This window comes from Cheilinus undulatus, linkage group 18 (genome assembly GCF_018320785.1).
Source record: "Cheilinus undulatus linkage group 18, ASM1832078v1, whole genome shotgun sequence".
In the NCBI taxonomy this organism is placed as follows: Eukaryota; Metazoa; Chordata; class Actinopteri; order Labriformes; family Labridae; genus Cheilinus; species Cheilinus undulatus.
The window spans coordinates 1,998,731-2,011,384 of NC_054882.1; the positions used below are offsets into that span (position 1 = coordinate 1,998,731).

General features: G+C 41.6%; 1 protein-coding gene across 1 annotated transcript in view; it reads right to left on the reverse strand.

Moving 5' to 3' along the window:
- prkd1 (protein kinase D1) overlaps positions 1-12,654 on the reverse strand; it is a 79,869-nt gene that overhangs the window by 50,032 nt on the left and 17,183 nt on the right. The window contains exon 2 of the mRNA XM_041813076.1: positions 640-778. Within this exon, the coding sequence (XP_041669010.1) occupies positions 640-778 (139 nt within the window). The remainder of the gene's footprint in view (positions 1-639; positions 779-12,654) is intronic.

Genomic DNA, 12,654 nt, shown 5'->3' on the forward strand with positions numbered 1-12,654 from the left:
TGTTAACCAATCAAAACACAGCATTTTAGCATCAAATGCAGCGATGAACATCAAAACAGCTTCAAAAATGTGGCACAAATATCTCATTCGCCCCCTTGTGGCCGGCTGCAGTATAGGTGATCTCAAAGCTAAAGGCTGAATTTCCCAACCTGGAGGATGTTAGCATGCACGAGTTGTTTTTTTAGCAGTCACATCCCTAACTTCTGGTCTGGCATGGATATGAAAAGAGTTTCTAGTCAGTTTTGCAGAACTTTCTGCAGAAAGCCGACCTTCTGTTGACAACAGAAGCCATTTCCTTTTACAGTGGATCATCCAAAGTCCCGATGAATGTTTCTAAAGTCTGAATTTGTGTTTTCCACTTCTGCCTGTAAGGGAGGAAAGGCTAAACAGTCTTTAAACACTTGTTTTTAAACTAAGAGTGTTTCATAAAACTTTCCAACCTTTTTTAACCCCTGATGGACTCTTAAAGGATTCCACCTAAATTGATCTCATCCAGGGTTAGAACACATTTTACATTTATTGGTGGTCAAATCCTCTCTAGTTGCTCTTTTGCATTTGTTTTTACTCTTTTGCATTCGTTGTTAGTGCTATAAAATCAGTTCTAGGTGTTTATTTTGCTGTGAAGACGGGCTGTCTCACCTGACAGCACGGCCTCCACCAGGTCCCCCTCCTGGATCTGCGAGGCCGAGCGGAGCAGCTGCAGCACGTTCTCCGACGTCTGGTCATGACGGAACAGCAGGATCTTCTCGTACATCCCGTAGAAAACACACTCAGGGATCTGACGGAGCACAGACACATCAGTTAGGGTATTTTGGAGACACTCTGAACACTCAGAAAAAAAAAAAAAAAAAGAAACAAAGCAGCATTTTGGATTTTTGGATTTCCTCCCTCGCCACTTCTTTTGGCGTTGCTCGACGTCTCCACTGCCAGTGACAACAGGAGGGACAAAAATCAGTTCCAGTAACACTTTTAATGTACATATGTGCATGTGAGTGAGTATGGTGTTGGTATAGACTTTAAAACATGTCATACTAACCTTCTGAGAGCGGCCAAAAAAACACAGATTATATTCAAGAGAGAAAGAAACGAGGAGCTCTGGTGTTCCTCAGCAGACAATAAACCATCAGAGGGATGGACCAATCTGACAGGAGAAACTAACGACAACGATGAGGAATATTTATGTCCTTTAGAGCAGTGTTTCCCAACCATTTTTCCTTGGAGCCCCCCCTACACAAAAATACAAATTTAATTTCTTTTTTTCTCATATTTAAAAAAAAAAATCTTTTTTCATTTTTTGTCAATTATTTTGTCATTTTTCTTTTTTTTGTCAGTTTTGTTGACTTTTTTCATTACTTTTGGCAATTGTTTTTTCTTTTTTTTCATTATTTTTTTGTCTTTTTACACATTTTTTTATCTTCTTTTCTTGATGTATTGTCAATTATTTTGTCATTTGATCATTATTCTTTGTCATTTTTTTCAATATTTTTGTCAACTATTTTGTAGTTTCATCATTATTTTTTGTCATTTTTTACATTTTTTGTCAATTATTTTGTCATTTTATTTGTCATTTGTCATGAAAGCTGCTGATTTGTTGATTGATGTAACATTTGTTATATGTCCTGTTCTAATGCTGCTGTCTTGGACAGGACTCCCCGAGGTTTTTTTTTTTTTTTTTTTTTTTTTTTTTTATCAATGAGAATAAATCAATAAATCAATAAATTAAATAAAGGTTAAAAATAAAATAAATAATTTCATCATTATTTTTTTCATTTTATCATTTTTTTTGTCAATTACTTGGAAATTTTAGCATAATTTTATGATCATTTGTTTCATATTTTTTTGTCATTTTTTCTTTTTTATTCTGTCTTTTTTTTATATTTGAGAGTGCAATATCCATGCATAAGAATCAGCCCCTAAGATCTGTTTACTGCACAGATTTTTAACCAATCAAAACACAGCATTTTAGCATCAAACGCAGGGATGAAAATAAAAACAGCTCCAAAAGTGTGGCAAAAATATCTCATTTGCCCCCTTGTGGCCGGCTGCAGTATAGGTGATCTCAAAGCGAAAGACTGAATTTACTAGAAAATAAAAATATTTGACAATAATTTGCTAAGTAGACGGAAATGTTCACATTCATTCCTCTAAAAGTCCGGTCACCAACGTGTCCGCTAAGAATAAAGCTGGGGTCAAATCAATCGTTTTCTGCTGAGTCCGAATCAAGAATGTCAAACATGTTTGATATTTCTGAGTCTATGGATTAACTACTACAGGACACCCAAAACAACCAATGAGAGTGAGTAAACCAGGTAGCATCACCAACGGGACGTCCCGTTTGACCCTGTGAGATCTTGAGTCACAACAACCGACAGGTGTGTGGTTTCTCTGTGTGGCTGAAGCATCGTCTAGTGCGTGTTTGTAGGATTACGATGTTAAAAACCCGTGGATTAGGAGGATTTGGGAACCATCAGCTCATGTGGGACTCTGAGGCGACTGCTCACACCGTTTCTCACAGCGATGAGGGTTTAAAGGAGCAGAGGAACAGTGAACTCCAGCTGAAGGTTCAGGTCAGTGTTCAGGATCAATGAGAGACGCCGAAACGAGCAACACGACGACCAACCGCAGAGTAACTGCTGAGACTGTTATCGACCACTCAACACACTAACACAGGACCAGCACAGCACTGACGCGGTTAAAAAACCTCAGTGAAATAAAAGCTGGGCATCAAATCCTCGACTACTGATAGACATGGACTCACCCTGCACTAGAGAGGCTCTAGTGCAGAGCTACAACACACAGATCCATGATAAACAGTCCTGCTAGGTCTAAAGGCCAACACTGCCCACGACACTACATTACCCAGAATGCCTCACAGGGAAACAAAAGAGTGCAGTTTTATATAAAGAGGGGCTAAATTTAATACAAATGTGTTGAACTGAATAAAAGAGAAGGAGCAGGAGGAGGAGAGGGATCAGCCTTGAGGTTTTGCTGCCATGACAACAAGACTAGCGCTGCTGCTATGGCGACAGCACACGCACACACTCAACAACATAAAGATGTATGAATGGAGAGGGTTGTTGAGGGTTTCACAGAGAGAGGGGCGGATAAGAGGAAGACGGGCAAAAGACGAAAGATGAGACAGGAAGGCGTTAGAGACCCCTCCTCTTCTTCTTCATCATGGTCCTCCTCTTCTTCCTCCCCTCGCCTACATTTAATATTCTCATCGACATAATCCGACGACAGGCCCACCCCGGCACACACCTTCAATCCCAGACTCAGCAGGTGTAATCAATGTGATCGATACCTGCCGCATTTAGATCAGACACGCCCACTTCCTGCTGGCTCGTTAACAGCTGTGAGAGCCTCTCCTGCTAAGAGGAGCAGACGCGGAGCTTCTGCAGGTTTGGTATGGGCAGCAGGGATGCAGAAACACCGGCTAGACTCACAGAATCCGAGTGTGTAACATTCAGCTGCACTATTTTCATAAACGCCCTCTCATTCAGACGCAGGAACAAACGTCACTGCAGATGACAAGTCCTCACTTCAACTTTCAGACTCTGCCTGCTGCAGAAAAAGGCCCAACTTTACACCCACATTAGCCCTTAGAAGGACAGAGGAGAAGTATTCCTCAGCTTCTGTAGCAGACAGAGAAATAAAAACCACTAGGAAGCTTGAACCCTCTGACTGTGAATCACTGGATTCACCCTAAAACTCCTGATCATTTTTAAAGTCATCTGCTAAAAACTAAAAAGGCCTGAGGATAACACACCGTTGCTTTTGGCTTCTTTATGTCTCATCACACAGTTGTCAGCCGCCACCTAAAAAAAATACTCTTAATCCGTCAAATTTTTATGTGCTGAGGAGCTAAAGCCTGATTTATCCTTCTACGTACGCCATCGACGCGATACCGTCGCTGACCATTCAAAGTTCTGCGTCCAGGGAACGTGTCGCTCTGCACCGCCATACCGCTAGGGGGGTGTGGCTGTGTGTTCGTGTTGTTTCAGAGGGGTCACATCCGAATCCTTGTTTATCTTCCGGTCACAGTAAACAATGGCGACCAAGGTAGAGAAGGTTTGTTTGGAGTTGGAGCTCATCGATATCAACGAATAAATTCTTTTGTTGCATTTGTTGAAGCGCAGGCGATTGCGGAGGCGGTCTGTACGACCACTGAACGAGTCGAGGCTGAGAACCGCCGGAAATGACGTTCTGAGCTGACCAATCACAGCCCTTGCAGTCTGCGTTGCCGCAACACATAGTTAAGATTTTTTGGAGGTGCACGTCAGGCTACGGCGTTGGGGTCCGCGTCGATCCAGAGAGCTACTCAGAGCTATGCCGTCAACGCAACGCAGAAGCAGAAAACAGGTTTTAAACGAAAACCTGTTTGTTATGAGATGCTAAACGTCACTTTTCATCCATTTTGGACACTTTATCCTGCTTTTTGCAATTGTTTGCCCTTTTTTGCCTATTTTTACCACTTCTCACCTATTTAAGCTGCTTTTGTAGTTAAGTTCCATGTTATTCACATTTTTCAACCTTTTTGCTAAATTTTTGCCCATTGTAGTCATTTCACTCATTTTTCTCCATGTTTTTGCTACTTTTGAACCATTTTTGCCACCTGTTACTCTTTTTATTGCAACTTCTCAGCCATTTTTGCCACTTGTTGTCCATTTTCCCACCTTTTTTCAGATTATTGCCTCTTTCAAACAATTCTTTAACCTCCTTTAACTAATCTTAATTGCCACATTTTCACCGCTTAGATAGGGGTGGGAGAAAAAATATCAACACAGTATAGTATCGCGGTATTTTGTCTGCTGATGTATCTTCTTGCCCACCAAGTTTTGATTTTTAGGTCATAGAGCAGGAGAAAGTTAGAACAACAAACATGGCAGCACCAGGGTAAGGACATTAGGAATGCAAGCAGGGCACAAATGAGACGGACATGACGCATGAGGGTGGCCGGAAGTGCTCCATGAAAATAAAATGCTGCAGAAATACGGCAAACATGAGGGACATTCAGGGTCCCATGATTACAAACAGCCTATATATGAGGACCAGCTGGTTTAACTGAAATTTACCGGGCAGAGGATGACATGTAAACAGGTGCAGGGTGGACAGTCAGAGTCGTGCATGCTGCAGACTTGACTTTTGTGCAAACTTTAAGAAAATCCCTCAGAGCAGTGCTTCTCAAACTTTTTTGGTCATTCCCCACTTTGAACAAGGGGAATTTCCAAGCCCCACCTGGCTCGATTTCCCTACAAAAATCCTGACAAATTACACATTTTAAAATTTATTGAACTAACAGTAATGTAGGAGGCCATTTGTGCCTGACAGGTAACTGATGTTACCTTCACCATGCGTCGTTCCTGATGTCGATACTCAGTGACTTTTCTTTTAAAGAAGTCCAGCGGCTTGGTGACGTGACTGGGGTGTGTTGTCTCCAGGGGTCTCCTCAATTTGTTGGGCCTCATGCCGTCTGCTGCTAACTGTTTCAGACACAGAACACACACGGGTCTCTCCTCTGCCCCCACCACTGCTACTGTGAATCCAAAACCCAGATAACTCTCATCATATTTTCTTTTTGGTTGGCTTTTTGGTTGATTTGGCCCATCTGTCTTGTGTGAGTGTGATGCCGCTGGCTCGCCAACCTTGGTGGTCCGTGTCACACACCTATCCATATTGCTCAGAGTAGCCTGCTGCCTTGTTGTGCGAAAGTTTGTTTTGTTCCACTGCAATTAACATGCCGACGTCAATCATTAGTTTTGCACTTTAGTTCCAGGTTAGATTTTTCTCCAAGTTGCCTACCTTATGCTGTTTGATAATTTATTGTTCTTTTAATTTCAGCTAAATGTAGGCTATTGTGTGTGGGTGTTTTGTTTCGAGTGAATGATCTTTATTGTCAAGAAAGAAAGGCGCATTAAATTGAATATTTCCTCCCATGTGTTGCGCCCCACCTGTCATGTCTCCATTCCCCACCAGTGGGACACGCCCCACACTTTGAGAAGCACTGCCTCAGAGCATGCCTGAGATATTGCACCTGCAAGAATTGATGGGACAGGCAGTGTGTTAGGTCTGCATGATGAACAGGTAAAAAAGGAGTTTACAGGCATCCTCTAGCAGATAACCAGGCTGTAACGTCTGCAGCAGCATCACTGATGGTCCAGAATAAGTTCCTGTCTTTGTCCCTGTCAGGCTCAGATTGTAAATCTCAGCTAACATCACAGAGAGGTTCCCTGCAGAGTTTGAGCTTCTTTTTTACGGAGGAGGAGGATCGTTTTAACCCCCAAACATCTGTTATATCACTCTACAAACACCAGGCTGATAAAAACAGAGCTCAGCCTCACAGGACGCCGCTGCTGCCGGCCTCGCTCTGCCTTCGTCTGTCAGCTTCTTATGAAACAAAGTCACAATAAAAACGCTCCAGGAGTTCGGAGCTTTCAGCCCACAGCAGCATTTCTGCAGGTTCTCACTTAGAACACCCAATAAGGATGAGAGACGGCCGTCACCATGGCGACAGGACCTGCAGCATGATGCCGTTTATAAATGTTAGTGCGTGTGATCATCATGACTTAGTGACATCAGCAGTGACAGCAGCAGATTTACTAACTGAGGGTGGGTGAGATCTGGAGGTGGACAAAGACCAGAGCTCTCTGAGAGCCGGATCCTCAATCCAGACCGGATTTATAGATCGCTTTAAGCTCTGCTGGTAAATTAGTCACCCTGCTGTAGATGTAGATTCAAAACCATCAACCTTTTGATAAACGCCAGCAAAAGCCAGGGACGAGGACAGCTGTTCTTAACTGTCTGTCAGTGAACACGACATCCTGAAAACGCCATCGAAGTCTGAACAGTTAGCTAAACTCAGAGCCTGACAGATTAGATTTTAGAGGTCAAAGGTCAGCTTGAAAATAGGAGTGGTGTGGTGCTCATTGTATCTAAATATGCTGGTGAGTCTTTCTATACCCTAGTGCACTGGTTCTCAACCCTGGGGTTGGCACCCCCTTTGGGGTCACGAGACACTTAGAGGTGGTCGCCATTTTTTCCCAACCAATTTACTACTTCTACACTTTTTAAAATCCATTTCTGCACAATTTGGAAAATTGTTTGCCTCAATTTAACTCATTTTTATCACTTTTTCCAAACAATTATTGCCAATTTTAACCAAAATTTGCCATTTTTGTCCATTTTGTCCTCTGTTGACCCGTTATTGACCCTATTAATGCTTTATACCACTTTCTACACCCATTTTTGACAGCTTAACTCATTTCTGCCTAACTTTGGGCCCCAGTTTGTCCATTTTGCCATCTCATCCCATCTCATCAAATTCTCCATCCATTTTTGCCACTTACAACCTTTACATCTTTACTAGTCACTTTTACTTTTATTTACACTCATTTTTTGCCGTGTTTTTGCTGCTTTTTAACAACTTTTGCCCATTTTAGTCACTTTTACACTCATTTCTTGCCAAGTTTTTGCTGCTTTTGACCATTTTTGTGACTTTAACACTCATTTTTTTGCCGTGTTTTTGCTGCTTTTTAACAATTCTTGCCCATTTTAGTCACTTTTACACTCATTTTTTGCCACGTTTTTGCTGCTTTTGACCATTTTTGACCATTTTAGTGACTTTAACACTCATTTTTTGCCGTGTTTTTGCTACTTTTTGTCCATTTCTGTCCATTTTAGTCACTTTTACACTCACTTTTTGCCATGTTTTTGCTGCTTTTTGCCCCTTTTTCCCATTGTAGTCACTTTCACATTTATTTTTTGCCATGTTTTTGCTGCTTTTTAACAATTTTTGCCCATTTCAGTCACTTTTACACTCATTTCTTGCCACGTTTTTGCTGCTTTTGACCATTTTTGCCCATTTTAGTCACTTTTACACTCACTTTTTGCAAAGGTACTTCTCAAAGTGCAATAGTGTCCCTATTATAAACCTAAAGGCTTGTCTGCAGGCATTTTTGTAGTCCTTTGAAGTACTTCTGAATACAAAAACAGTTGCAGCCTTTCATGCAATTACGCATTTGCACAACCTGCAGTTGCATTTAAATAGAACTGTGCTGCATGATGGTGTAAGCACGCTGTAAGAAGTGCTCTGCTTTAAAATGCATTTGTCATGCATGTCTTAGAATCGGTGCACATCAGTACCACACCAAATGTCTTGTGCTAAATGTGTCTTTACACCACTTTAATCTTTAACAGCAGTCATCCCCCAGGTTTAACGCATGGTGTTACACTAAATTCAACAAAACACAAGAAGAAGAGTAGAATCAGGCGACAGCAGGGCTGGAAGAGCGGTCTGCTCCTTTAAATCAAAAACTGGGGCACAAACCAAAGCGTGACCTTTTGAACCACGACACCCCTACTGGAAATATGAAAGAGGTTTCAGTGTTGGTTTGAGTCTGAGCATGAAGAAAACTGTGAGATATCAACAGACTTTAAGGCAAAAGAAGAAGAGCTGAAAGACTGATGAAAGGAGAGAGATGAAGAGATGAATAAAGAGACATGAATGGATGAGAGTGGACATGAAAGAGAGAGAACAATGACAGAAAACACACATCTGTTCTCCTCCCCTCCAGCCTGTGAGTCTCATAATGGCCCTTAGAAGGACACTTCACCGCCGCAATCATCATCAGTTGCCAGGCAACAGGAAGGAGCAGCTACGGGCCGACAGAAACACGCCGTCCGTGGCTTTATTACCGCTGTCACAGAGGTGTGTGTCACTGAGAGAGGAAACAGGGATGTTCACTGACACCTCGAGTGTTGGACGCCGTTTCCTGTCATTACTGAGGTAGCAGTCTGACTTTCCTCCAAAAGACTGCAGCTCAAACGCTCCTCTGTCTACAGCAAGACTGTTAATATGTCAAAGCGTGCTTTATTATTGTTAGCCTTTTGTTTTAAGATGAGAAACTCACCATCTGCATCCAGAAGTGATGCTTAACTTTCCAGATATTACAGTGTTGAATGCCTGTTTTATTAGGAACAAATATGTGACTTTAAATGTGTCAGCAATCACTTAAAACTGTCAAAAATGTAAAATTTTAAAGCCCTTTTTACCCTACAGCGCCTACACTAGGACCTTTAAAGAGTGAATGCATTTTTTGGCAGCATATGAGGCGGTACCTGCTGAATTATGCATCCTCATCATGTCAGCAAAACCCCAAAAAACACTCTACAAAGGCTCTGATAGTGACTTCAACAGAAATTTATTCCTGCACTGACTTATTAGCTGCATGCATTTCTTGCATATCCCTTGCTCCCTTGTACTAAAAACTGTATATAAAATAATAATTTTCAACACTTTTTTTACTTTCACTGCTTCAAATTGCTTCAACAACTTCAACTCTGACTACTAAAATAAAAAAAAATCAATGTTACCCCCTTTTTACACCAGTTATTGTCCACTATGCCTGTGACTGTGATTCAGTGAGATAGCGTCCGTGCTAAACAGATGAGTCTATCAGAGCCAAAAACACAGCAGTTTTACCATCCTTTTCTCAGCCTCCTCCTCTACCAAATCATATGAGAGTGAATGCATTTGTTCATGTTAGGTTTATTTTATGTACAGGCATAAAAAATCAGAGGAAATATGTAGGATATGAATCACAAACGTGCATTTCCACCTCTAACCAAAATGCGACCATGATTACTCTAATTCTGCGCATATATAAATTTACTGCATATTTGGGATATGATTTATTCTCTCCTATTGATGGAAAGGACCCGTGCATCCTCATGCATGTCCATCCACTTGCTATGAAGTGAGGGCAAAGTTGAAATTGTCCAAATGTCCCCCTTTCTTAGTCCCAGACTGCAGAACCTGGTAGTAGCATTTTCGAATGTAAACACTCCACTTACAGCATGTCCGGCTGTAAACATAGATGCAGATTCGCACCCGAGCACACACGTAGGAGCACACAAACTTTTCCTTCCACATGTAGCCCACTCTCAGACATCCATATCTAGTGGCACCAATCGTTTCATTTAATTCTGATGATGTTGAGTGGATGAAATAGTGCTTCAAACACTCTGAGTCCATGGAAGAAGTCCTGCATGTGCGTTGCTGAAGGGGTTAAAATGGTGCGCTGGCACTATCTGCTGGATCACTGTGGAATGGTGAAATTTAGAGCCCTGGTGATCGAGTGACTGCATAGCAAAGGTTGCTGTATGTTGTTCTGGTGCCATAGACACACAGTCAATAAACGTGTTATTAATGGAAGTCTATTGTCCAAATGAGGATGGATGGAGCTATTTGGCGTCAGTAGAGTTCTATGGGTAACACGTTTTTTTTAATATGAAGAGAATAATAACTTTGGCCAAATTTGATGCCTCAGTCTATAAAAATGTGACTATCAACTCAAAATAATGATGATAAAAATGATGAATGTCCTCAAAATCGACATAGTAGGATCAGAGGGATATCCCTAGTTACAGCAGCTGTCTGTGTTTGCAGCAAATTCCACAAACTTAAGGTCTGCAGCCTTCCTTGCACAAAGTGGTTTTCCATTTACCAGTGGTGCACAAAGCAAACTGGATGTGTTTTTGCAGCCCAAAATATCACAGGACTGATTGTCTTTCTGGCATCGGCTTGCTGTTCATCATGACCTTATTCTGTGATTTTTTTTGCTTCTACCATGGGTCAGAACTTAAGGAATATAAGAAGTGTATGTTTTCTGGAGCAGATATGTGGAGCCAAACACAATCATGTTGTTTACTCCCTTCAAATGATGGTCGTGTTACCTCTGTGACCCTCTGACTGACAGATAATCTGCGGCTTGCACCAAAGGACAGAACAGAATGTTGATTTAATGGTGAGATTTACAGTTTGGAGTTTGTGCATTGTGAAGCTGACCAGATGCTTTGAGCGTTCCTGTGTGAGTCTGCTCTCTGCTGATTGATGAGTTTTGGCTGCAGATAGACATTCTTCCAGCAGAGAGAGCAGAGGTGCTTCTGGCCTGCGACAGAGACGGAGCAGAGCACATGCTGTGGAATTAGAAAGGAAAGGAAATTATTTGCACGGAAGTGCATTTCAAGTGTGGATTGCTGCACAGACAGAGTATGTGGAATTTGAAGGTTAAGGGTGCACTCAAGGGTGCACAATGCTGAAACATGATTGTCCCTCTCCCCAGTCCCTTGTTGGCATGCATTCACGCTACATCTGGCACACCCTGGCCTCAGCACGGTTACCTTTTGTTCATGCATATCTACATATTACCCAATGCTTCCTTTTTCATAAAATGCATGGCTTACAGTCAAACCAGCCTCAAGGTAAACTAGTCCTCCTCAGTAAATGCCTGCAGACAAAACCTTTTTTTACTTTTAACATTTAAATGAGCTGAGAGTTGTTGACCAGACAGGATGAGGTCCAGACACGCGAGAGCAGAACAATCTGATATTTTTACCCAAAGAGGAAGTGACAAAAGGAGCAAGTGATGGCAGTTTGTTTGCAACAAAGGCGAAGAAGAATTTCTTCTTCTGCATCAAATTGTTGGTAGATGTGACCGGTAGGACGATGCTGCATGTCAGAGCAGAGTCATTCAGATCAAATGTGCGATGCGTGCTCATGCATGTCTGCATCAAACCGCGTCTTTTAGCGACCGTGTGAACAGAGAAGTTTAACTGTGATTGGAGAAAACCTGAGAACTGAACTCTGCTCCGATGAAAACAGGAGTCTGCTCGCTTTCAGGAGCATCAGATTCAGATTCATCAGAGGTGTGAAGGCGACGCGATCGATTCAGAACCAGACGAGAAAAGTGAACCGGGCGTGGGTTAAATTTAGCGTGACATGGAGGACGTTGACCTGCAGGTGGACCAAAGAAACAGAAAGAACATGCAGACAAACTCTGCATGAATGTGATGTCGCTCCATCGATTAAATCAGTGGTTCTCAACCTTGGGGTCGGGACCCCTTTGGGGGTCGCGAGACACTGAGAGGGGGTCTCCAGTTGGCCTAAAAACTAAGAATATTTTTCAGTTACACTGTTGCCACTTTGCACCAATTTTGTCAAATTTTTACCCCTTTTTGTTAGTTTTTTTCCCACCAATTTTCACACATTTTTGCCATTTAACACTTATTTTTGTGAGTTTTAAACTCTTCTGAACCAATCCTTGCCACGTAAGCTTAATGTTGCCTCTGTTGATCCATTATTGCTACTATTAACCCCTTATAACCACTTTTATGCCCAATTTTTCCCACATTTCACCATTCGGTTTGCCCATTGTTGCTAGTTTAACCAATTTCTGCCAGCATCTGCCAATTTGTTTCTTTCTCAGTTCGCACTATTTTGCAAGTTTATATCAATTTTTCGTCCAATTCACCAGAGTTCCACCCATTTTTGCCAATTTAAAGCCTTTTCAGCCACTTTTTAAATTCCATTTTACCACTATGCCTATTTTTGCCTTTTTTGGCTATTTTTTTGCCATTGTAATCTAACTTTTGCCTCTTTTAACCCATTTCTGCTACATTTAAAATCCAATTTCACCACTTTCCACCATTTTTGCCATCATTAACTCATTGTAGTTATTTTAACTATTTCAATATATGAAATGTGAAAGGGGATTACATGTGACAAAAATGGATATAAAGTGGCAAAAATGGGCAGAAAATATGGTGAAAAACAATAAGTGCCAAAGATGGGACAAAAAAAGCAAAAATGAGTTA